General features: G+C 42.8%; 1 protein-coding gene across 1 annotated transcript in view; it reads right to left on the bottom strand.

Moving 5' to 3' along the window:
- Nucleotides 1-27,197, bottom strand: part of TMEFF2 (transmembrane protein with EGF like and two follistatin like domains 2) — a 132,552-nt gene that overhangs the window by 43,960 nt on the left and 61,395 nt on the right. The window contains exon 5 of the mRNA XM_059820420.1: nucleotides 9,615-9,711. Within this exon, the coding sequence (XP_059676403.1) occupies nucleotides 9,615-9,711 (97 nt within the window). The remainder of the gene's footprint in view (nucleotides 1-9,614; nucleotides 9,712-27,197) is intronic.

The raw sequence follows: 27,197 nt of genomic DNA, 5'->3' as shown, positions 1-27,197 counted from the left end.
GTCTGTACATCGGGGCACGTCTCACACAGGCTTTTAGCTGCGACTTGCACGTGGGAAAGGACCGGGGCAGGAGATGGACGCTGTGGGGAAGGGACACCTGCCACCCCGTGGGGGCTGTGAGAGCCGAGGCCAGCCCTGCACGTCAGCTCCTATTCAGTTCTCCTCAGGCTCATATTTAATGCATAGGATGTTTTTGTAATGGCTTAGATGTGTGAACAAATCGTGGCCTTGATGTTCCAACATGGGTGTGTGAAGGAGCCTCCGACCTTCTGCCATGGATGCAGTTTTAATTTAATAGTTAACATAAAGTGGGATGGAAGAGATGAAGCATTCTATTAAGACATTTGATAATAAATTGGAAAGTGCTTTCCCAGTGCTTTACATAGTTATTCTCTCTGCTGATCTATTTAGCCAACACATGTAATTCTGAGCTACAAAGTTGTATTCCTGCTTTCGTAAACATACTTACATAAAACTCAATAACAACACAGTCTATTTATTGCTAAAATGCTAGTAGGAAATTGGAAAAGGTATAAATACAATTCATTGCTGGTGATCTCCTGCCCCCTGAAGGCACTGTAAGGCTCCAAATCTTGCTCAGTTCACAGCATCATAAAACCGAAACAATAAATGTCACTCCTTTCTTGATTGCGCATTAGGCCAATCGGCTTTTTATTGCTACTAAATAGGCCGTCATGAAGGCACTGCTCAGTTTACTACTAGGGTATGAGTTTGGCTAAATGGGGGGCCAGGGAGGGAGGAAAGCTTATTTTTTAATAACAAAAAGGGGAAAAGAAAACAGGAAAAAAAAGGTGCAAATGTGCATTGCTCTCCAAGGTCTCTGCACTTGCTCTTTCATGCTGTAATGACCTGATGTACACAGACGATTATGTGTCAATGCACATTAATATTTTATGTGCATTATCATATTATCCCTCACGTGCACTTTCACAACCTGGCGAGCCCAGGCTCTCCCAGCCGTGGGGTTACACAACCAAGTGGTGGCTTTGCCTCGGAGCACCCGCGCACAGGTCTGCCCTTGCAGAGCCAAAAGGAATCCTTTTGTATACCTCCCACAAAGCGGCAGGAGCCAGGCATGATCTTTACAACACCCTGTATTACAGCAAGAGCACAAAACAGACTGCCAAAACCATTCCTTCGAATGCAAATAAAGGTGTGCGCTCGGAAGGCTGCTACATTTTCCTACCTAGGACTGAAACCTGCAGTCACAGGTGGTGGCAGAGGAGTGAAAAAAAACCTCCTGGGTTCATTTGCTCCCCTGTTAAACTGGACACATAAAATGGTTGCTCTCTGCCATGCTGTCATGTGCATATGTTGTATATGGGGATTTCCTGAAAATAGAGCGGGATGCTATTGCTGTCTCACACAATGCCCAGCCACGCACATGCACCCTTGTAACACGCACAGATAGGCACTAATGCAGTCCACAGCCACAGCCTCGATGCCAGCCGAGCCGCTACCCCACACATCCTCCAGCTGTCCCTGCCATCTAAATGTTTAATTCACCTGCTCCACGCTGGGTGTGCCACTTCAGCCTCCAAGCCAAGCAGGTGAGGAGGACCTCCCTGCTGCCTTCAGGTAGTGTCCCCAAAACCCTTCCCGAGCCCCTGCTTGTGGGCAGCCGCTGCGGATCCTTCCCGCTCTCCAGCAAACATCAAAATGGACTAGCTGCAGGTCAGCTTTAGGTTTTCTCCCTGCTTCCACAGTCCTCTGTCCCTTCCCAGTCCATCCCTCCAGCCTTCTCTGCCACGATCACCTATCCCTCTGTGCCTCCATGCCTCCCATCCACACACCACATGCTGAATGTAGGGGTAGGCATCTTGGCCATGGAAACCTAACAGGAAAATTTGGCTATTTTGAGCCATGCTTTTAAAATTATTGCACCTTTTTTTTTTCAACTCTAATGTTGACAGACCAATAATTGTGAAAACAAATGACATGTCTTACAAACCTTCCCCCCTTTAAATTTCAGAAGAATTTGTGTCTTGCTCCTACAGGAGCATGGCACCATGATAAGACAAGAAAAAACCCCAAAATCTCAGAAGTTATTTTTGGCTTTTCACAGATCAATATTTCCTCTAAAGCAATTGAAGAAGTCAGTAAGCCAACTTCTGCTTTTATCATCACAATTTCCAAGTTATTCCTTTCTGCTCTGTGAATGACTGTGCATTTACACTCCCACAGAGCCTGTTCTCCTTTCTGCCAGTGAAAGGCTCCACTGGCTACTGAGAAGTTACTCCATGGTTATGATACCGGGAGAGAACTTTTCTTTCACTGAAGTCAGTGGAACAACTTCCATTGACTTCCACAAGCTGGAAGTTCACCTTCTGAAACTGAAAACCAAGTTTGGATCAGAATCTGAAAAGAGGAGCACAAGGAAAAAAAAAAATCTATCAGCTTTATGACTGTGTAGGGTATTATCCCCTGGACACACAGCGAGTTTTGCTGTAATTGCAAAAGATCTTTTTTATTACAAAACCAAATGTTACGGATTCTAGTTTTTGGGTAAGAGATGTATGTGTCATATAGGGTCCCTAAAAGACCTACTTGGGTAAGTAGTACAGATTGAACAGAATGTAGGCTTGCATTTATCTGAGAACATTTAGAGCCGTGATAGATAGTCTACATGACAGACTTCCTCGATGTGTAGGGAAAATAGAGCCAATTTCATTGTGTAGGCTGAATTATTTACCAGAGTGTTCCAAAGTATATTGGTAATAAAACACTGTGAAGTATAAGTAACCCCAGACAATCTTGGCTTATGTTAAAACCAGGGTTTTTTTAAGAATGTTATTAAGAAAATAAATCCTGAGAATCTGGAAAGGCAGAAGTTTGTCAAATGAACATAAGCCTCTGAAGGATTGCGTTGACTCAATGAATGGAAAGGTCAAATTCTCCAAACCGCCACCCTAAGGGAGCTGGGAATCAGTCTCACTTCAAAATTAAACAGGCTATTTTGGCACAGGATGAAGGATGCAAAGATGGTAAGGTGATTTTGTGAAACTTACCTGACTGGGAAAACTGGCTGTTTTTAACTAAAACCAAAAAAAATGTATGTAGATTAAAACAATTTCACCAGATGGCCAAACAAGCCATCATTTTTCCAAGCATTAACTTTCTAGCCAAGCGCTTTCTAGTAGTACATTTGGTTTAGAAATACAATGTGCTCATTCCTGCCTCCTACTCCTCAAATAGACTAGACCATAAGCTGCTCTTAGAGAAACATCCTCTGAAGATAAAGCCAACTTCTTGTTCCCATATCTTCCTTTGCTCTTTCTGCAGACTCATTGCTGAGAAAGAGGAAAACCATGTATTTTTGGCTTGATTTAAGCTCTTTTGGAAATCAGTGGGGATCTTTCTCTGGCTATGGTTGGGGACAAAGTCACTTTTTCACCTGGGCTAGTTTTAAGTTGAAACTGCCCACTGAACGAGTCTCAGTAGCTTGCCAGTGGGAAACCTGATAGGAACTGTGGCATTCATGCAATGCTCACCTGGGAACCTTATTTTCTGACTCTTACATGATGTCTCGACAGTGGTCACTAGTAAGCCTGAAGCTTTCACCTAAGCTGGAACTGCTGAAGCTTTCTTCTTGTTTGTGCTATGGACAATTCAAGCTACGATTTTGTGTTTTGCTAATTTTCCTACTTTTGCGTCAGTTTATATGGCATTTCTTTCTACAGCCCAAATGAAGGAACATACCCAGGTTCTCTATTTAGCTCTCACGCCCCAGGCAGCAGGTCTGGCTGACCAACCTCCTATGAAAGCCCTTCCTCTGAGCAGGTTTAATAATTAAAATATCATGTACGGACACGTAGGTGTCATCTTGCTTTTTCTAATGTTCCCGATGTTTTGTCTTTCATTGCAAATCCTTCATTGGCCAATTTCCAGTTCAAATCTCGTTGCTTGGGCTACTTTTTACAGTATTGCTGACTCTTAGCCCACTGCATGGTATCTCTACAGTTATCTCAACACGGTGTCTCAACAGTTACACTAGAAGTCAGCTGCTTTCTTTTTATTTCAAAATCTTTTAACCATAGAACATATGGAACATTTACAGTTAACTGGGCTAATTTCTGGGCAGACATTGGAGGTAGCTCTGTTATTAGGCCGAGGCTAAGATAAGTGACAAGGGTGTAGGAGGGTGTAAGCCACTTGGCTGTCTGCTGCTGTGCAATGCAGAGATTGCGTGCTGCAGTCCTTTTACTTTCCTCTGTAAACCCTTGCCTGGACTGCTATTAGACATGACTACTAAGCTCCACGTGAAGATTCATGCAGCAGCAGCTTCAATTAGTGCCTTAAGTATGATCTCAAGTTAAGCAGAAATTTAAGTCTTTGCAGGGTTGGTGTTTTAATGATAGGATTCAATGTCTGTGTTTATTTGAACCACAAGTCGAATGAGTATGTTTAAGTGTTATACTTAGCCATGAACAAAGATCTACTTTTTCTCTAAAAGTGAAAGGAAAGCAGCAGAAAATGGCAATATATCTACTGTATAATGCACAGGACATTGCAGATGTTAAAGGAGCTCATTTCTGCATCTGAAACAAGTAGGTCACACACAGTTATTATACACACTGCTGAACATGAAGCAGCCAATACTCATGTCATGTACGTGAGCTTTCAAACTACCTTTTAGTACTTTATAGTAGTAGAACATCCTGTTTGCAGATGCTGTAGTTGAGAGCAACTGATTGAAGGGGAATGGACCCAAAGCTGACTGATCTAATTGCTGTGTGGATTGAGAAGCTGGCAAAATCATTAGTTTCTTTTATATGTTTTCTTTCTATACTATAATAAAGATAAATATTGATTGCTAGAGCAATATTGATTGTAGGGGTCGCTGCTGATGGCAGCTGCATGATTTGCGCAAATATCTCCCATATACAGTGCCGCTTATTTGCATGAGAATGCAGTTTCACCATCCTCATGTATTGCAGACTGTTCACTTGCCTTATAGGAGCATTTACCCAAACTATATGTATCAGTGATTAGCAGTAAAATATGAAACAAAGGACTGAAACAGTTCATCTTCTTAATACGTTTTGTGTATGTGACTGTCTGCCGTGGGTAAGTGGAGTTTATTGTTCCAGCCATGCGGAAAGAAGCGCAGGACACAAGGGACCTGCTGTAATTATGCTGCAACATCACCACCTCACTTGGGAATACCACCCAGCCACACAAGCGCACCTGAGACCGATGCTCCTTCCTTCACCCACTGACCTAGACACTGAACGCTCCAAGCCCCTTCATTCAGGCCTGGATGCCTTCCTCCAAGCTCTCAGCTTTGGGTCATCAGGGACACAGTCTCCCCACAGAATGGCTTCAGCATCTTCTCCACAGCTGAACCTGCCCAGTGGGATCCTTGTCCACTTGCGAGAAATGGAGAAGGCCCCTCCAGCGTGGGCCAGGCTCGTGAGGAGAGAGGAAAGTTGCCTAGCACAAGCATGGTGCCTATGGCAGAGCACAAAACCCTACACTCAGCCAAGGAGGAGTCCCTGGGGTGTGTGGGACTCAGTTGCGGGAAGCAGCAGGGATATTTACGCCCCTTTTTATCACTGGTGCAAACCCCTGAGTGGCCATTCAAGGTCAGGCACCTCCTACCAGGGACACTGCTGCCTCTCTCCTCTACCTGCAGCCTCCAGGAGGGAGGAAGGGGAGGGCAGAGGAACAATCTGCAGAGATGGCCTCCTCACCTCCTCGGACACTGCCAGGCTGCAGGGAAAGCTCTCTCTCCCGAGCATGTTATACATCTCTGTGTGTCTGTCTTACAGCTAGCAAACTGCATCTTATTCTGGGCAATCCTGCACGTTCAGACTGCTGCTGGCCGACCTGCTGATACTGAAATTCAAAGGAAAAGCATGCATATTTAACCCCAATTCATCATGTTGATTTTGATTAACTCTACAAGTCAGAGGTATGCAGGCTTTAATCTTGTTTTAAGAAAATACTCCTGTCCTCTCTTCTCGCATTTCCCAACAGGAAATTCAACAGAAGGGTTTTTCCTATTATTTATCTCCTTCCACTTACTTGGACACATCGTGGACCTCTGAAATAGCTGCCCAGTATCTATCCAAACAGTGGCTTGTCCAGTGTAGAGAGTGCTCTTATTTCCTCAGTGGCCCATAAGAAGCAGATTAATACTGGAATCCAGGTTTCTGACATGGTTATGAACTGACACTAAGCCACTTTAGCAGTTGAGCAAGCACTCCATTTGGTGAGTACTATTTATATACAGTGAGTGAGTATTTCATAGATGCTTTATGGAATAACTTAGAAATACGCCATGGTTCACAATGTTATGCTTCATTCTTCATTTCCTTTTAAGTATATCTCTTGGGGTGTTATGTTGAGTAGCCCTGTCTTACAAAATCAATTATTCCTTAGCCAGCTCAGAAATAAAACCCAAAGTAAGCAACACCAAACGTCTGATTTACCAATAGATTGCAATCCAGTGCTAAAGAGCATAGCCACTGCCCTGCTTTAAATATTCATGAAGCCCACCGGTGCAAAATGCATTAAAGGTGGGAATAATGCCAGTAATACACGATCCTCTTAGTGACAAGAAGCTTTCACATATTAAGGTAGCAAGATGTTAAAGACTTTCAACTGAACAGTCTTTGTTTTTAACCTAGAGAAAAAGATTCACTAATGGAATGCCAAATTGCATTCACTCTCGTGATATTAGACTGCAGAATAGGATAATAATAGATGTTTGCTTTACCATGCCGTGGAAAACCTGTTATTACAGTGGATTCTTTTCTGCCTTTTCTTTGTACTTTCCAGACAATGTTCACACACACAATCTTACCCCTTCGAGTAGTCTTCTATGTGCCAAACCCCCTGTCAGAATCCCAGGAGTCTAGCCATTAACAGATTGGTTTTACGCAAATAAAAAGATTTAAAAATGATGGTGACACAGTACAATAGCACAATTTAGCTGAGTGACAACTAGCAATGAATAACCAAAAAAAAAAAAAAAAAAAGAGTTAAACCAGAGACAAGGGACTACAGAATAACAGACTGTGGCAATGCAGAATAATGTTAATTGTTGCTTTAAATCATCAGCAGCCCAACCACATCTGCTATCACACCTGTGCTCTCTTCTCTGATCTACTCTGGCACCCTAGAAATATTAGGCGAACAGCCAGCCTCGTCTCTCCAGCTCTCTGCGGTCTGGCTCTGCTACCAGCTTGCATCCCTCTTACCTGGAATGGATCAGGCACCGACCCTGCACCCTCAAACTGTTTCTGACTGATAGGGGACACTGCCGGTGCTGGGCTTGTCACCCTGTAACAACAGGTCCTGGGGCTGCTGGGACCCACTGACCCCATTTGGATTTTACAAACCTCATCAGTCAGGTGAGATAGCTAAAGGAGCCCTGCTTACATCTGAGATTTGATCCGCGTAAAAATAGTGATCAAATAATACACTGAAATTTCTTTTCCCACTTAATCTAAGGACATTTTCTGCACACCAAATCTTGGCAGGGGGAGTGGGGGAATATGTCTGTCTGGTGCCAAACATGGAAATTCAATTAACGTTCATTGGAAAGAGGTATCTAGGTTCCCCCATACATAGTCTGCTTTTATTCTAGAAATAAGAATAACAAAGAGCTAACACCCAGAAGTCTCATTTTTTATAAAGACATTTATCCAAGACTAATCAGGGGGCAGGGACAGGAAATCAGGGCTCTGTTACGGCATATGAAGTTGTTTACTTCAAAGCAGACCTTTAACAGGCTTTACATGGTCTTTGTACTTCTGGTTGGAAATCTGCTTTCCTGCCTTTTAACAGCTTGTCTGGTAGCATCTTCCAAGTAAATGCCCTTCCCTGCTTCCCGCCCCAAGAAACATCTTCCCCTGCAGAAGGACCGGCTGTCAATAAAGATTGAGAACTTCAGCTCCTGCAGTCATTACGCTGCTCTGTATAAGCCAAGTTGTTTCAAAGGGAAGGAATTAGATAGTGCAAAAGCTGCAGTAGGAACATTACTGGGGTAAGTTGGATCAGACTACTTTATTGAGCTATTTCTGGAAAAAAATAAACACTGCTACTCAGTGCTTATGATTAATAATGTTATCTTGTAGCTAATTTTATTCCTTGCCCCTCTCTTCTCCTGCCTTCCAATTTGGAAGTGCACTTAATTATGAAAACATGAGCACTAGACTGTGAATTTTGATATATTAATTTTACCATGGTTTTGTTTCTACACTGCACCACCAAAACTCTCAAGGACAACCAGTCAAGGAGACAATGAAAATCCTGACACCTGGGGTAATTTCCTTAAGCAAAGTCAAAATTAAGCAATTTATTCCACACAAATCTCATTACATTATTGCAAACCTATAACCATGATGCATCTTGCTCTGGTTTTTCAACACCACAATTTCTATTGATGACTGGAGCCAGAGCCAGGCCTCTGTTGTTTGTTTTTTAAAGACTAGAACCAGAGGTTATTAAAAACCTGGCAAGACAAACCCAAAAGGAGCACAAATGGATGACCATATTCCTAAGCTTCTTCACTGAATAGCAGAAATGTTCATAATTTCATGCCTGACCAACAGTGCATGGATGCCTTGCCTAGATGAGGTCAGCTGCCCAACACTGGGCCCAATTATCATGTTCACCATTCATTCATTGACTCCTCTCTGCTCCATTCCTACTGTCCAAGTTAGAGTTTGGGCAATATTGCTTTACTGACGTCTCACTGCCCAGTCTCTGTATCCATCCTTTGGCTACCACCAGCCCATAGCTTCAGAAGCATCATCCAGACAACAGCTCAACATTTGCATGATTATTTTGTTGTCTCTCTAAACTTGTATTAATTACTTAGATAGAAATATGAGGCTTGGCATTAAGGCAGTGTTAGAAGTACAGCTCTGTGAATAGCGGCTTTTTTGATCTATTGGCTGTTCCAAAATCACAATGAAATGATCAGCTTAAAGTTGACTTAATACATGTTTGCATAGTTTCTAGGCAAAATGAAAAATTTAAAAAAAATGCTGAGTAGATAAAATTATTTCCCTTCAGCTTACGTCATTAAGGTTTACAATAATAAAAAAATTAAATACTTTTGAAACGTCTTTTAAAAAATAAAAAATAAAACAATTTCCATTGAGAAAATGTCTAAATGTACACTCTAACTATTTCAAACATTTGAGGGTTAGGTCTTCAACTCCAGCAACTAGGAAAAATCGAGACAGATTTCCCAGCATTTCTAATGCCACACATGAATTAACATGATGATAATACTAATGATACTTTTTAACTGGAAAAGCTTTAGGTTAATTATTTTTCCCAATTCTATTTTTACCAAAGTATAAAGCTGTAAAACCCCAGATGGAATAACATAAGTTATAACAGCAACAAAATGGATAACTGTGTTTCTAGACTTTGTCTAAATTCTGCATGTTCCAAAATTATAAACCAGACTGTTTTATACATTTTTTTCAGAGTAATAACCACTTCAATCACTGTGTGATGAATCTCTGGGTGCAGAAAATTGAATAGCTAATATTTTTAATGTTTTCTAAACTGCAGTACCTTTAAATAATCATACATTCATTAAAATAGAAGAGTAGACCAAATTACCGTACCAAACATCCTCTGCATCTTCGTCACACTCTGCCCCAAACTGGCAAATGTCACAGGTCGATGTCTCTTTTTGATTGGTTTCACCTGAGCCTTCATTGACTGTTTGATGGAAAGCAGAAGAATATACATTAGTAAAGACAGTGCTGTAGTAAAGCACTTCTCTCTCTCTACAAAAATCTATTCAAAACGTCGGCTTAATGTGCTGCTCACAGAGCTGATGCCTGGCCAACAGGCAGTGCTTTAGAACAGGGCCAACACAGAGATTTCCGTGTTGGTCTGCGATAAATTCCCTGAATTACGGAGTTAAAAGGAAAACTGGAGAAAGACCCTTCCTCTTCCTTTTCCACTTAAACAATGATCCCTTCGAGCTGCAGCTCGGGCAGATTGTGTCACCACCGAGCCTCACCGCTTTGTTCCCTGGGAAAATAACGGAGGCGTGTTGATAGCATCTCACGCTGCCTTGTGTCCTTTACCAGTAAAGGCCTTGAGACAGACCCAAGGGGACGTTTTCCTCGAAAATGTTTTGAAATTACCTGCTGTGTGGTGCAATCTAGTCCATTCCAAAGGCAAAACATTTTTCTCTTCAGAAGTACAGCTATGAGCCCCAAGGACTAGTTATTTCTGGCAGGAAAGATTTAGTGCTGTCCAGAGGAGGGGACGATCTCCAGCATAGGTTAAATTTGAAACCCAGGAAAGTCAACACCCTTGTCTGCAATTGTGTAAGGTTTGTAACTGGTCCATAAGTCAAAAACGTGAAGGGACTGAGGGGAAAATAAAAATATGGGTATGAGAGGACTGCAAAAAAATGTTAACGGCTGAGTACTGAAAGAGAGAGAGAGACCACTAAGGTAGGCACCAAGAAGAGGGTTTGTTAAAAGATCCAAAAGAAACGTCATCTACATTTATATTAAAGTATTTAAGCACCTTTTGATATCTTTCCATAGGTGCTGCTTTCTAGCAAGACACAGTACCTAGTGATATCCTTCTGCCCGTTACAGAATAATTAAACCAACCCAGACTTTAAGTATCAATCTGCTTTGACTGATGTTATCTGCATAAATAGCCTCTGCAGTGTCATCCTTTCGTTTGGAGTCAGCACTGTGGTGCAGGCTTACTGCACATTTGGGTCCCACCTACCAAGGCTGGTGGGCATGCTGGAGCGTGTCAGTAGCCCCACTGACACTGATGGGACAAATCACCCGCCTGATGTTGTGCATCCACTGCACAAGACCCCGTTAACCTGGGTGTTACTGGAGGCTCTTGGGTTGGAGTGCTCTGACTTTGAATGTGCTGCTTTTGTTATTTACTCAGAAAGAAGAAGGGTCCCAAGCTTTCCCAAAGCTGTTGGAGGAGAAAGGGCTTTTGCTCCTGAAAGAGAAAGTGTGACCCCAATGCCTGCTTTCTTACCCTGGACAAGTTATTTAACCTCTGTCCTGTTTCCCACTGTGTAAAAAGGGAATAATACCACTTTCTACCAATAAAGAATATGGAAACAAGTTTATTAAAGATTGTGATATGCTTAGATACTACAGTAATAGAGACCACAGAAATGCCTAAGGTAGATGGTTTGTCTCAGAAGCTTTATCCTGAGGCTTAATATAGTGAAAGAAAGTGGTGGTATGTTTAGGTACGAGCTATGCCGCAGCAATTTCTTGTCAGTCTTGCTTGAATTTAAGACTATGTTAAAATGAAAAAAAAGTTACCTATGATGAGCATTCTGATGATCCTAAAAGGAAAAAAAGAGGGGTTTGCCCTATTTGTAGAACTTTGCTCACCTTTATATCCACAAAGTTCATGTACAAAAAACCAAAGGGGAAACTCAGAAAACATAGTCTGGATTTTTGTTTTACTGCATTGTCAGGTTTTGTAGCGAAGGTCTGAGCATGGTTTTCCATTTCCTTAAATGACTGAGGAACTCTTTAGTCTCATATTTTATAAAAGCCCACATACAAAGGTGGACAGTGTGTCCAAGGGCTGTGTCCTCAGATCATTAGCATCTCCATGTGCCACATGTGTGGTCCTGATTAAAAAAGACAGCTGTTTATCTCTCTCTCTCTCCTGTTTTCAGTAACCACATTTAATATCATTCTTTACATTTCCTTAAGATGTGTTTTCTCTCCCTACACGAACATACACACTGGCATGCGCACCCACACCCAGGACTGACACACACAGAGGCTTGTTTTCTCCATGCTGTGCAAATAAGTGTTTTGATAAATCTGGACATCTTAGAAAGAGTTATTTTCCCAATGTTTCCTGCTGCTTTTTAGCTTGAGGACTAGTGGATGCTCATTTTCTGAAGTGACTCCTTTTCCTTTTCTTTCCTTGCTGTACTTGCTGATTTGCACTTGCTTTTATATCTCAACTGAAAAAAAATATGTTAGCAAAGATAAACTAGTTTCTGGATTCCTCTTCTAAAAATAAAAGGAGTATGGTTCGCTTTTTCTCACACACGTTATGTAGTTCTCCTATTAGCAACTGTTGAGGTTTAACACCAAGATCCTGTAGGAACATAGTAGTGCCCCAGGGAGGCTAATCGCTGAAGCCCACCACTTACTACTCGCACAACTGAGAAATGTTAAGCTGCAAGTTCCTATTTGTGTTAGCAGGATTAGCAACTTCCAGAGATCAAGGAAATGTGCTAAAATGGGTTAGAAGGTCACTAACATTATCTGAAAGTCACTTCAGAGACTATCTCAATCTCCTAAGCAATATAAATTCTTTAGCTGGGAAGGTACTACACACAATTTACAGAGTCAATGGACTGGGGTAACCACAGCAGCTCCTGTTTTAATCATTTGGTCCTTTTCTGATGTTCTCACCTCACTCAGATCGGATAGTTGTGATTTCAAGAAGATCTGTATTGCTTGCAAGTCCCCCAAGAAAGAAACCATTTTGGAGACATTTTACTTGTTTCCATAGCTGAAAAAACAGACTGAAAGTATCATCCATAGATTGGTCCGACTCTGTGCTTATTTCCTGTAATATCAGGAGAAAACTAAAAGCCCCAAACTGTCCCCCCACTGTAGACACCTCTACTTTCTCTTTACACTTCAATCTCTTTGAGTCAAGAGTCTTCTGTAGGTGCTACAACCCCAACACATCATGCTATGACTTTATCCACACAGCTTCCGAGACACACTCTACTAAGAGTTGATGACTGGTGGCTAAGCTGTTCTAGCAAATGGATACCAGAATCCCTGTGCTCGAGCTTCTTGATAACTTGCTCAGTGTTTTCCAAAGATGCTTGACGAGTGTCAAAGGCAGGATGGAAATAAACTCTGCAATTTCCTGAAAAGCAGCTCCAATGGGATGGTTAGGAATATGCACAGCAGGTCACAGTCTTGATCTGATATACAAAGCATCATCTATTTCCTAAGTGACACAAGGGATATGCGCATAACTCGCCTGATGGACCACACTGTGAGGAGTAAATGGAAGTGGAAAGAGGAGCTGGTGAGCCATAAGGGAGAGAGAGAGAGAATTAGGTGACAACAATGGCTAAACACAAATCTCTCAATCTCTCTTTGCTAACACGCCCTGAAGGCAACAGGGCAAACTCAGGAGAGTCTCAGTTCAGTTTTCATGTGGCTTGGTAGGACTACTAACACTATTACAGTAAACCTTATTCAATATATTTTAACTATCCTGGAGAACACAACAAAGAAACAGCACAAAACATCACCACACACTTGAATATACAGAAATATGACTACAATCATTTGTTACGATTGGTTTTTGTATTATGCAGTCTTCCTTTTATTGATGTGATCAGATGCGTGCTCATCACAATCCCTGATTCTGACTTGACTTCTCATGGTGGGACATCTTTGCTATTGTTGAAAGAAGAACTTCAAACAAAACTTGCTCTAGCTCATCCTAACAGGTTATCCACTTGTTTTTAGCTATAAAATCTAGGTAATAACAAAAATCACATGGAGATGAGGGTTGATGGTAATTTTTGTATTTTGGGATGAAAGACAATGTGCAAATTAAAATGTGGAGGAGGAGGAGGAGAAGAATGCTCTTCAGAGCAGCTGAGGTGATCTCACCACATGCTTAAGTCCTAACAGGACTGCTCTGGGCAGGTGACAAGGCGAGTGGACGAAGTGAGAAAGCTCTGAGAAACCAGGGCAGAGAAAGCCAGCAGAATTTACTAAATGTGTTAGAACAAACGCTACCTGCATCTCTACCAAGTGGCTAAAAACACCTCACAAGCTTGACCAATAAAAGCCCAGATGCTGCAAGCAACTTCACTCTAATCAATAAGTCTTTTTTCCTGAACGCATTAGCTCAGTCAAAACCTGCAAAGTGAGAAAAATGAAGGGTGCGAAGCAGGGGGTCGACTCACAAATGACTCTGCTCTCGAAGTCTGGCAGAAGCTCAGAATGGCATTACGGTCAAAATGAAAAGAAAATGGCCTACTGTATCAGTAATAAATCCAAACTCTGACATGCCTTGTTCTGCTTTACTCCTGTCGTCTGGCTCCATCTCAATAAATACAAATTTGCTCGCTCTCTCACACACAAACACACTGAGGAAATTACTTATTGCACGAGAAAACAGTGTCTCTATGCAGCTCAGGACCTGACTCAGAACTTCTTAAGGAGACCTGAAATATTCTCCTTCATGCCAATAGGCCTTTGGTCGGTTTCTCCATACCACTATGGGTCAGTCCTTGAAACCACCTCCCCGCTATTGATGGGAAAGTTATTTAAACAGTGCCAGGGTTGTGCCATACCTGAGCTGGATGCCCAGGAAACCAGACCACCTTTCCCAGTGTTTTTATTGCTTCAGGTCCCATCTTGGGTACCTCCACGTTGCCATTCTCAGCCAAGTGCTGGAAAAGGTTAATGGGATTACTTCAGTGTGATGCAAATACCTAACAGGGTTTTCGGGGAGGAACTAGATTTATCCAGCCAGCTCAGATTGCTGATAAAATGGGCTCTTATCTTCTCGATAAAGACCGTGTAGGTACAGCCTGGTACTGCTTTGATGCCAGTCAGACTCAAATTGCCGTGTTTTCCAGCTCTTATATTTCTACTGTGACTCTCATGTTATATTTTTTCTTAAAATCACTGCCAGTGGATTATCTCAATGTATAAGGATATCAGTTTGTATGTATATTTGTTTTGAAAGGTACATCTGAGCTTTAGGGCTGAGGAGAAAAAGCTTGTGAGTATAATAAATACCAGAAACTGTTAAGTTTATAATTTTTAAAAACTAATTATTTTCATAGGGCTGATTAATGATTTTTCAGTCCTGTGCAATGCTGAGTTTATGTTGGACAGTAAAGAAGCACTTCTGAAACAGCTCACTCTAGTGCAAGGCCCTGTGCTGAGCTCCCCTCCACCTTGCGCTGAAGGCTCCAACTCTGCCCTGGGTACAGTCTAATTAGTGCCAGAAAACAGTGTCTGGGAAGTGCCCTAAGTTCAGCAAATAACTAGTATAAAAATTGTTTCACATTATTACGAAGCGCTGCTGCTCTCTCTAGTTCCGTCTTTATCTTTTACCTCCTGTCTTGCTTCCTGTCATGCCTTCCTTCTCATTCTCTTTTGACTTCTTTCCTTTCCCCACCACCCGCAATTTTTCAGTTGCAATTACCGTAACACAGGGTCCAGCACGGAGCAGCTCTGGCAGCCCTGCAGACGAGGTGCTACTGCTGTGAGGAGAGGCATGGGCCCCTGCAAAGCTGCATGCCTCTCACTTGGCACAGCTCAGTGTCTTAGAAACCTTAGAAGCCTTCTCCAGCTGCCATCCAGTCTGGGGGCTTGGAGGCCTCCCCTGGTGAGACGGGTAGCCTTCATACCCTCTCACCCTCATTTCTCGTGGCTAAAAGTGGATGGGATGGGAATGGTTTCACAGGAACAGCATTGCTGCTCTGCATCTGTCTGATTGCAGTTCCCTCCTTTCAGCGGGCACAACTGGAGGTCTCCAAGAGCATCCGGCTCTGAAGTCAGTACATGACACCCTATAGACCTCTGTAGGGACTTGCCTGTATTTGTACAACTGTGGCCAGGAGGGAACAGATTCAATTCTTATTCAAAGTTTATTTATTCTAAATAAACACCATTTGCTTGTTTGTGTCTCATGTATATTCCTGCTGCTCCCACAGTGCATTTGATAAAAAATTAAATATGATTAGTTGAGGACAGTTTCTCCTAGCAAATATCTCTAATGGCATTCCAAAAGAAATGGCTCATTGAATAAAACCCTATTGTAAGCTTTCTGAATGCTGACATGAAACAGCTGTGATTATTGCACCCTTGTGCAGTCCCCCTACAAAATTTGACGTTTGCCTGGTGTATGTGGGATGCCAACATTGCAGATTTATGAAGGTGTATGATGACCAGCATTGACAGTATTTGCCAGCTTGAGGAAGAGGAGGCTCATTTAAATTTTGCCAAGAGCTTCCCCTCATAAACAGCTTTGAGTAAAAAGCCAAATAGCACGTGGGGACTATTCATCTCTGCCTTGCATTAATTTAATTTTAAAGAGGAATCACTTCCTTGCAGGAGAATTTTCAAGCAATAGCTACAGCTTGTTGTAAAAACATGCCTGCGATGCTGCCAAAGCTTTTGTGGCATCAGTCCCTGCTCTCATGTATTTCAATATGTCCAACAGCACGAACAAAACAACCAAGTGGACGTGCCCACAGCTGGATGGACGCAATGCGACGGGTCACCAATCAAGGCCATTATTAAAGACCCTGGAAGGAGATTATTGTAGTCCTAATTGCAAGGACGAGAAGATTTTTCAGGATCAAGGAGAAATAGAAAAAGATGATGTTTGATTCCTCCCTCAGGTTGACTTGCCTGGCCACACAGATCATTAAACCTCAGCGCTGTGTCAAGGGAGATGGGAAGCTACAGTCCAGGAAAGTACCCAATATTATTTATTATTTGTCAGAAAAACGGCCATCAAAGATTACTTGGGGGGGAGTCAAGTGTGAGCCGCTTGTGGCCGGCTGGCCCTATGTGCCAGAAGGGAGGGGAGCAGGCCAGGACTGAAACCCTCTTCATCTGTTCTGTGGACGGCCAAACACCACCTCCCTGCAGACCTGCAAAGAGTCCCGACATCTTCGGGCTCTGGTGAAAAGCAGGGACTGGTTCTGGTCCCTCCTCTTCCTCTTGTACATCTGGGCAGAAGCTGCATCCCATACTGCCTGAAACAGGAGCTTACTGCTGCATACCTTATGCTTGATGCACTAAACACATGATGCAAAGATAATCTGATGGACAGAACATATGGACTATATACATGCTGTAACACTGCACTTACAGCAAATTCTACCAAGCAAATACTGGATTAGATATAGGTTCAGTTGGAGGAATATGAGTCAGCAGTGCCTTCCTCTGCAGGGGAAGATGCTGCAGTTGGACATAAACCACAGAAATTGCCTGTCTGTGCTTTTCCTGACCTCTGTCAAGAATTCACATCCCACCGCAGGTTCTAAGCACTTTTATTTATTCTAGGCAGAGAGGAACCTGGATCACTGAATTTAGAGAAATTCAGTGAAAAAAATAAGGAAGGATCCAACCCATGGTTTCACAAAGCCTAGAGTAAGGAAGTCCCAAATGGTTGATGTGATGTCCAGAGCTTTCCACGCTGAAAGGGTGCTTTTGCCAGCTTCCTATCTGGTGGAAATATTAACAGAAGACTTGAATGTGAACCCTTACAGCTACTCATCTTTCAAGAAACAGAATGAAAGGAACAAAGATAAAACCTGAAAGAGCTGTCTAGCATCCACTTGGTGACTACTTCAGTTTTAAGGTCTTTGTCACTTTGCTATTGATTTAAGTCTGTGTATCCTTTTGAATATTAGTATGGCTAGCAAGATAGCAACATCATACATAAAAATGTTCTTTATTCCAGAACAGATGAAACTCCCAGTGGTAAAAGAAGATTTAGGTATCTCTGAAGATTTCTTATCGCTGTGCAACATAACTCTCTAATGGTTCAGTGCCTTGGAGGGTCATCTGAGATCACTTATCACATAAATCAAATAGGTGGCAGGCTATAAGAGTGGAAGCCTATAGCAATTTCATGTCTTTGCTCGCAGACATCAAATCTATCTTTTAGGCAGACTATAGAGGAGATAATATGCCACTCCATTTAAGCCAGTGAAGAAACCCAAATCTGGGCATTAACCAATTTTAGGAAGGTGCTCCTAGTCTCAACTGCACCACAATTATCTTGGGAAATGACTGGTTTTAAATCCTAAAACGGGGACTGCAGACACTGGCCCTGGTTCTAATTTACGCTAAGGCTTCTGTAAAACACTCTGGCAATGGAAGGGAGTGTCAGAGCAAGTGAAAGTCCAATTTACTTTATGTCCCATTTACATAATCAGGGTGGTGTAAAGTTCCTCTACTGTAAAACGACTTGGGTCTAGCTTTCACTGAATTCAACAAGAGGAGCGCAGTTTTCTTCTCCCACTTGGCTTTTCTTCCACGTTATACTCCTTTCTGTTTATTGCTGAGGTGCTAATGTAGGTTACACACACGTAACTGAGAGCAGGTGCAGCCCCGGAGCTCGGAAGTCGAGAAGGCACATGCCAAGCTCATGCTCTGCAATGGGGTCTCAGAAGGAGGCAGCTCAGTCAGGTGCCAAAACTGGCAGTCAAAACCCATGTTCAGCCAGGCTGTACCCTTGTGGTTGGGAGCCACGATAGACGGCTCCTTATCTGGCTTTTCCTCCACCAGCTCAGTGGTCAGCCTGTATGCAAAGGGCAATCCCCAATCCCCCTTCACAGCTCCTGCCCCAGAAGAATTTAATATTTCTGCAGTAGCACTCCCTGATCTGCAATTGTCACCGCTGAGCTGATCCTCTAAGCTTGCACAACCAGGGCTCATCCCTGTGTTTGCTTCTTTCTCTGTGAGAATTTCCATTTAAAGAAAAAAGAAAATGCGGCTCAGAGCTAGTTGTAAAAATGTCCCTCCTGACATGTGTAAAGGTATTTCTGCCTTCCCAAGCCTGTAGCTAGGCAGTCCTTGGGCCTCTGCTGCAGCTCAGGGTGCACAGGCGTGCAGGCACCTAAGGAACTTGCTAGAAACTAAGATGCGGGCAACTGCAAAGTTTCTAAGTCCTGCAGGAGGAGATATGATATTTATGCAACATAGAGCCTATCTTTTATAGAACCCTATTCTTCCACAAACACGAAAACATACTGCGTCAGTTAAATGCATGAGAATGTCCAGCAGCAAGATGACCTTTCAGGACAAATGGGAAAAAATCAGCTGAGCCGTGGTTTTCCTTCTTATTTCCATTATTAGTGGGAAGTTGAGGCACTGTGTGAGCAGCACCATTACTGGCTTATTGTACTCCTTGGTTTATGGTTTATGTGGTGGAATAGTCATGTCCACAGTACAGAAACCATGAAAAATACTGGCAGCACTGCTGATAGCCTTAGCAGAAAGGCAAGGGAGTTCACGAGCAGCACAGCTGCTCCTGGAAGGGCAGCAAAGATTTAGGAGAAGGAGCCTCCAAGGGCCAGGCCTGTGGATGAACTGGGGATCTTTTTTTGTGCTGTCACCCAGAATTTACGTGACTTTGTAGGGAAAAACCTCCCAGACCTCCACTAACAGGTTGAGTGCGACACGTCAAAGTCGGCCTTGATATGAGCAGTGGAGAAGCATGGATTTTAATCCATTTACACCAGAACGATGTTGCCCTTCTGAGTATAATTTTACAGATGTGTTTATGATATAGGGGGAGCCATATGGCACGAAAGGTTTCAACATTTAATCTCACTTAGCTCCAATACACTGCATATACAGAAAATTGGAAGCCCAGCAGGAAAATGCCAGATTTCATTCTCACTTAGTTGTGATTAACCTTTATGAGCTTGCTCAGAGTTTTGTCACCTGTGAAGTCAGTCAGGGCAGGCAGGTTGTGAAAGCCCTGACTTTCTGCTCTGGCCAAGGCACCGCAGCCCCTAAGCTCCAGCTTTCCAAGGGCCATGCTGCCCGAAATGTGGGCCTCTCTCAGCTGAACGGCAGCACACCCTGTTCCATACCTTCCCCCGGATACGGAAAGTGTAGAAGCGAGTACAGGGAGTGAATGACCTGGAGGGACTCTCCCCCTTCTCTTTCTCCAACTGCGCTTCTTTGCACGGCTCAGGTGGGACAAGTTTAGAGTAGCCGTACACTGGCAGACAGATGCAAAGCAAATAGCTGATACATAGCTCACTTTCCAAATATGCTCTTTCTCATTAATATTGATTCCCACACACAAACACTTTAGCTATATTCACTGATTGCATTACCATTGCAGAAGTGTAATTAACAAATTAAAAGGGAGGATTGTGATTCAGTTTAATTTGGGGAAAATCTTTAAATAAAAAAAAAAAGAGTCTGATGTTTGAGGATCATTCCCCTCTGCTATTCATTTTAATGCCTTGGACATGCTCTAAGAGAAATGCTTTAATCAAAATAAACATGTCCTGAGTATGCTGCAGTATGGGCATACACAGGTACTTGAAGAAGCATCGACGAGACAAAAAACAAACAAATGAAAGAAATCCTGACAGATGCTAAACAAGATACTAGATTGCAAATGAAAGTGTATCACCATGAAGAGAGGAAGGGGGAAAATGCCAGTTGAAAGCTGCTCAGTCTGATCTGAAACTGCCAGCTTATTCACAAAAACTTATGAAAAGCAACGCAGAACACGCACACCATCAGCCCAGGTGACAGCCAATGCCCCAAGTATTTGTGGAAGGCGGGAAGGTAGAAAATCTCCCATACCTGCTGCCCTTCCAGATGCTTGTGTGATAAAATAAACCAGCTCCACTAAGTAAATCAATGTCTGCAAGAGCAGTCAAAATTCCTGAGCCAAAGTTTGACTGCTTTTCTCTCCAAAAACCAGCTGAACACAACTGGAAGAATGGCTGCAAAATGATGTCTACTTCCCCTCCCATCTCCTACGAAAAACACCTTTCAGGTGATCTAATGTTATGAGAAACCATAATCATTAAGGATTGATCATGCTAATATAATTTTCTGGATGGCTTATTAACCTACTAAGACATGTTTTTCTCTACTTCCCTTCATTAGCGACAGCAATAATTAGGTAAGGACAGAGTAGCAAAATTGATCATATGCTACTGCTGAAGGGGACAGAGAATGTATCATGGACATTTAGCATAATGTTCTCCAAACTCGGGATGCATTAATTATATTTAGTAACACAGCTATTTTCTGCCTTTGATAGAAGGAATCCATTAATGTAGATATTCTATAACAGAAGCTTATTTTTCTCCTATTCCAAAGTGGAATTTTCTTTTTTCTTTAAAGTGCATAACACAAAATGAGATGAGACAAGAAAACATCACAGTCTCAAGTACCTACTGATACCATGTCCTTTTCTTATTTCAGTCTTGACTACCAGTCTCCTCATGAGAGTGGTGCTTTAAAAGCAGAGCGGCCACAGAGCTCTGGCTAGGATGTAAAGAAGTGAGTTATACTGTCACCTCCCGGACAATAATCCCCAGAGATACTTCCCTCATTTTTTTTTGGGTCAGCTTCAGACAGCCTTCCCGCTGCCTGCCACCCCTGGTCACCAGAACAAAGCATCTGTAGCTTACGCTTAGGCAGCACTACTTGGAATACGTGTATACTTACATGTACAAATTTGGCAACTTTACAGAGGTGATTGAATAGCAGCAGCACTCTGAGCCCACGTTAAGATCCCGCTTCCCTGACTGTAACATCAACAGCAGAAGCACTGCCAGCGTGCGGGCTGGGGGATGAAGGAGCAGACATACAAAGCATCAGTGCCTGCGTGCTGCCCCTCACCTTCCCGACCTGCGACCCCAGTGCCATGGTCCCAAACCCCACCGCAGCCGCCTCGACCCTTGAAAGAGAAACTGCCAGTTAAGCGATCACCCCGGTCACAGCTGTGATGTGTGGAGACAGGGACCGGTGTCAGCCCCTGATGGGGGCTGCCGGCTTGACCTCGCAGCTCCACGAGACCTGCAGCATTAACTTTCCCACACCACCCTGCTAGCGCGGGAAGTGCGTGTAAGCGTGAGAGTGACAAAGGGATCGCAATAATGACGAATTTTTACATATTTTTTAAAATGCCAGCTACTGGCTTTCCCTGAGCTCTCCCCCCATGTGGCAGTAGGCAGCTTCCTGTAGACAAAAGCGTTACAGGGAGCTGAAAAGAGTTGACATTACAAACTTGGCACTCCGATGGCATGCTGCACAAACAGGGAAAGGGAGGATCTGCCAAAGTGAGAGTCAGAGATAATATGAAAAGCATAATCCCAACATATTGACCTTATTTAAGTCCAAACAGCATAACGCTAGGACACTTAATGAAAAAATGTTGAAAACATCCTTTATTCCACACACACATGAATGTTTTCTTTAAATATGCAATTCACTTGATATCTGCAATCCCCCCCTCTTCAGATGCAAAATCCAAAATAATGATTATATCAGTCATTGCTTAATACATTCAACTGTGGCCCTGATTTTCATGCATGAATGGTCATTTACATATCATTACCCATCATGCCATCCACTTAGATTTTTCTTTCTAAATAGAGTAATACATTTAAAGTTGTCATTTTAAAACAAAAATGCTTAAAAAGGGGACTTTCATTTCTCATTATCTTATCTGTGCTCTTAGTGGCTAATAGACTAGAATATTAAAATGGAAAATTCTCAGTGTGTGTGACAACTGCCACAGCGAGAAGATCTTAGAGAACAGGCAATTATCAAGGGATTTTTCTCAACTTTGGAAACACGGATAAATATGAACAGAAAAGCCGAAGCAAACCAACCAGAAGCAAAACAGTAATTATAGTACGTCATTCTATTTTCCTAACACAAGTCCTTGTTGGGGGCAAAGCTAGTTCCATGTTAGGGAAATCACTGCAGACATGAGGTGCAGTTAGAAGCTTTGCATGAATAAATTACAATTTTTCAATTAATATTGCCCATGCTCACAACAGAGGAAGGATTTTTTTTTCCTGCTCCTGCTACTTTTAAAGTAATTTTCTGCTATGTTTAATTAGGAAATTTCTCTACAGAAGGGAATGTGATAGAAGATTAATCCTCTATTTCCTCACCCACTGTGTCAGTAGACTCAAGTGGACACTATAAACCCCAGTTAAATACGACGAGGATGATCAAGCATGGAGCTCCTTTCAAGAGGTCGCGTCCGCAGACTGTATATCTCATTTCAAAACAATAGAAACGAGTTAGAAAATGGTATCTCTCCATGGCGCAGCGCCACAGAGGAACGATTACAAGTGCTTCATGGTGCGAGGGTTCACCAGGCCGGCTGAGAGGGTTCACTATCACAGCTAATGATACCGTACGGCGCCGAGTGAGAAATAGCATTTCCACAACCACTAATGTTTTGGGTCTTTTTCTCCTGTTCATCACTAATAATTATTCCTCTAGTAGTCACATCCTATTTTACATCTTTTATGCCAAGTATGAAACAGCAATTAAACAATAAATAATGTAATGTTCGCTGGTGGGCAATAAAGTGGGTTTTTTTTTAAGGGAATAGACAAGGGGTGCAAACTGTATTTGTTTTTAATGAACAATGAAGGGAATGAGCTATTTACCCTCAGGACATGAAATCCTATGAATGGTCTATTGCTGCCAATGCTGTGTGAATATCGGGTTAATGCTTTTTTAAATTGAAATCCAAGCCAGAGTAAGAACAATTATTTAGGGGGAACTCAGACCTACAAGATACTGGAACATGCAAGATGCTATCCTTTAAGTTTTTATTGATAGAGTGGCTGAACATCAAAACAGAAAAAGCATGAACGATTTAGAGGAGGAAATGCAGACATGTAGCCTAGTAGAGACCAAGAGTCTTGCTCATTGATTAACTAGGACCAGATTGTTTTAATACAATAGAAGTTGTCAGTACATACCTCCTGGGGACAGGAAAGGTCAAAACAGGAAAACTGGCAGGAAAAAAGTGTAATGCAGAAGAAACTTGACTCTCTATTTTATTCTGGGCTTAAAAAATAAATCAACATTTTGGCTAGTCCGATGCCTATTTATTCCCCGTCCATCCATCCCCCCCCGTTTTGACATGTTTATAAGACATTCTTATCCCACTCTGCTTGGTGCTGCTCTGGTTTCATGTAGAGAAATGCTCCATAAGAGCATTTAAGAAGGGGCAGCCACCTTCACAGAGTCCAAGGGAGACCTGCAAGGATGACATGATTCAGAAAACACAACTTCTGCGGTGAGCTTAGGGGAACGGAAATTTTTTACTTTGGAAAAGAGCAGACTGCAAAGCGACTAGTCATCTGATATAAAAAGGAATGTTAAAAAGGCTGCTATAAAAAGAAGGATAATCAATTGTTCTCCACATCCACTATTTCTGAGACAAGAAATAATTGATATAATTTACAGCAAAGGAGATTTAAGTTAGATATTAGGAAATTTTTTTCCCCCAACTTCTAAGAATTACCATTTGCTGGAACAGGCTGCACCAGAATGAAGCTGATGTGGTCAGAAGTGGCTTCTGAGACCGGTCCATGCAAATCTCAGCAAGGGACAGTCTAACTATAGTTGTTCCCATCAGACTTCAGAAGGATGGATGAGATGATCAGTTGAAGCTACTTCCAGAACTATATGTCTACAACTATATAATCCCTTTTCTACAGGTTAGGCAGTGGCTGGGCTCCATACTATGCACGACTTGATCTTTACTTGCACAAATTCCCATTGAGATCATGGGGCATATCAGCTGGGTGTGTGATGTCTGCCCACATATAGGGCCAGTGCATACTTTAGCATAATCTCTAAAAGTTCCTGACTCCTGTAAATATGGAGGATTTGGTTGCACCTAGGACCTTGTGGACACGACTTCAGTTCTTCTTCTGATCCTGAAGAGCTAGGGGAGCCAACCGCATCTTCTCCCTCCCTCAGGAGAGAAGTTTCTTTTTTTAGACATGGTGGTTTGAAAATATCTGTTCCAGTTGACCAAGTTTTTGTTCCATTACAATAAAATACCTTTTAGAGAAAAGGCATAGAACCCTTTAAAGGGAAAACAGTTTAAAAAATTTTGTTAAATGGGTTGCAAAATCTATGTTAATACAGAAATACAGGTAATGCACTGCACTTCCCAGAGCAGTCGGCAATGAGTTTCTAGTGTTACCACTCAGCTCATCACTACATAGGTAAAACCCATGGGGCCACTCCTGCTCAGGGTGGAGGTCCTGCCCAGCAGCCTGCCACCCTCATGCCAAACCAATGCTACCCGTCATGGACCCTGCGGCGCCTGCATCCCTGATGTGAAGGACAGAAGGTGGCGGAGGGAACTGAGCTCCTCATGCCAGCTCCAAATGCACAGATGTGTCGGGGAGCCCTACTTTCAACCAGAGCAGACTGCGACTGCCCGAATGTGTGTCAGGAGCCTCAGCGGCCCATGCAACAGCCGAGAGTCACGCGGCGCAGAGGGCTTGCAGCCACCTTTGTTCTGCGTCCCCTGGAGCTGCGCTTTCTGTGTCACATCTGCCGGAGGCACAGCACAAAATCTGTCCCCTCTGTTCCTGTTTCTAAGGAGCGAGCAGCCCTTTTACAGCAAAGCCAGTCTTCAGAGGTTCCTCAGCCTCCGGTGTTTGCAGCTAGCCCCCACGCTATGTAGCTGCCTAGGTGCACATGGGGTGTGTTTCTTTCCCCTCCTTTTCCTTTGTGAGCAGTTGGGCCTGGGGCAGATTTACAGTTTATTTGCACAATGATAACATAGCCTTTCAGAAGAGAAATATAAAATGATGAATCAGAGGAGCGGACATATCCATCTGTCATATCCAATAAACATGCGTGTGCCATGTGAATGCCTGGTCACTCTTGTAATTAGCTGTTAAAGCTGAATGGGCAATTTTCAGCCAGAAGTGCATGAAATGCATGAACATTTTAATGATGCATAGAACAATTAAGACTATTACATGCACAGGTCCTGATCACCTTGAGATTTTCTCTCCACTTAGCGTTGGGGAACTCAACCTCTTTAACCCTATTAGAGCAAGAGGGCACAGCTGGAGTCAGGAAATGGTGAGCTAAATAAATTGCAGCAAGGCAGGCTCTTTTTAAAATGCAACTTTTCCTTCCAAAAACTCTTAGATAATGATGGAAAAAATGTCTGTAGTGAATTCTGATGGAAAAAAGAAAGAAAGGCCAGAATAATAAATGTGTCCTGTATGACAGCCAGGAAAAATGAAGGGTCTGATTCAGATCCTGTTCTAATCAATGTGACTCTCTCCATTACCTCTGCTAACAATCCCATTAAACCCTTTATGTTTGGCTGAGTAGATACAGCACAGAGGTAAGAAGCAAGAAAGCCTAGTCCCCAAAATGCATCAGGTAAGCCACCTGAACTCATCCTGATGCAGTAAATCTGTATGCATGAATACATATAGAACACATAGAGATGGTATGGATGCTATTTCAGCTGAGAGCAAACCCCTTGTGTCTTCCCACCAAATATGGGAAGAGGGGATCTGGACCAAAAAAAAAAAATCACACAGAAGGCGGCCAGACCCTATAAGCATAACCAAGCAATGTAAATGTAGCTAAGCAGTGCAATCCCATGTCTACATACACAGAGACGGAAAAAAAGGACATGGCCCAGTGTGGTGGGGAAAAGCCTTAACATTATCACATATTAAGTATTTGCAACAGAAGATGCAATGTTGTGCTTGCTCAAAACACTATGTAAACTTGGCTTCAGGAAACCCCCCAGGATAAATTCCATCTGGCATGTGCCCATCTAAAATGCAAGAAATGCTGTGGCCTCTGACATGCAGCACTGAGAGGGAGAAGGAAATGCCTCCCAGCTCACGGAGGGGAGGTCAGCTTTCAGCTCCTCTCAGGTGGGTGCCCACTTGACTTCAGCAGAGCAGAGCTACCTCCTAACAGGTTGGGAGCAAGCCCTGGGTGTTGACCATGAAAATTTCTTAGGAAAAGTTAATTAACGTATGGTAGATATGGGTACATTTCTTTGCAAAAGCCTGTTCAGAGCGGAAGAAGTGTAAACATCACCTAACCTAACCACTGCTTTCATGTACCTTATTTTTACACTGAGTTGCTATAAACTATCCCTGTAGTATTTTGTTGTAATTACATTCAGTAAAAGGAACAACGGGGTAATTACCTCAGACTCTGCAATAATATTTCCACATTAAAATGTAAGTGCAAGGTGCATAGCTTGTGTCCGTGTTTCAACCATAGGAAGAACAGAAGACTACTCATTTGAGGGAAAAACCACACATTAAAAAGCTCTCTACCAGCTACCAGTGGTCCAGGGCTGTCCCAAATTAGTCTGGGCGCCTGCCTCTGCTTATAACCCTGTTGACAGCAATGCATGGTTTTAAAAACAACCACGTGTGTCTCCACAGGGCATTTATCCTCCCTGGGAGCCTGGCACCCCTGAAGTGTGCACAGGCGAGCTTAAAAGTAGCCGTTTACACATGGAGAGAGGTACCAGAGAAACCGGCTTTCTGACCCCGGTCCCTGGGCATGACACGGGCTGGGATTAACAGGGGCTGCTGACCCCTTGCACTGCTCTCAGGCAGCAATTGCAAACATTGTAGGGGAAGG

Source organism: Gavia stellata, chromosome 8, assembly GCF_030936135.1.
Source record: "Gavia stellata isolate bGavSte3 chromosome 8, bGavSte3.hap2, whole genome shotgun sequence".
In the NCBI taxonomy this organism is placed as follows: domain Eukaryota; kingdom Metazoa; phylum Chordata; class Aves; order Gaviiformes; family Gaviidae; genus Gavia; species Gavia stellata.
The sequence above is the reverse complement of the archived record's forward strand: the minus strand, read 5'-3'. Positions and strand labels throughout refer to the sequence as shown.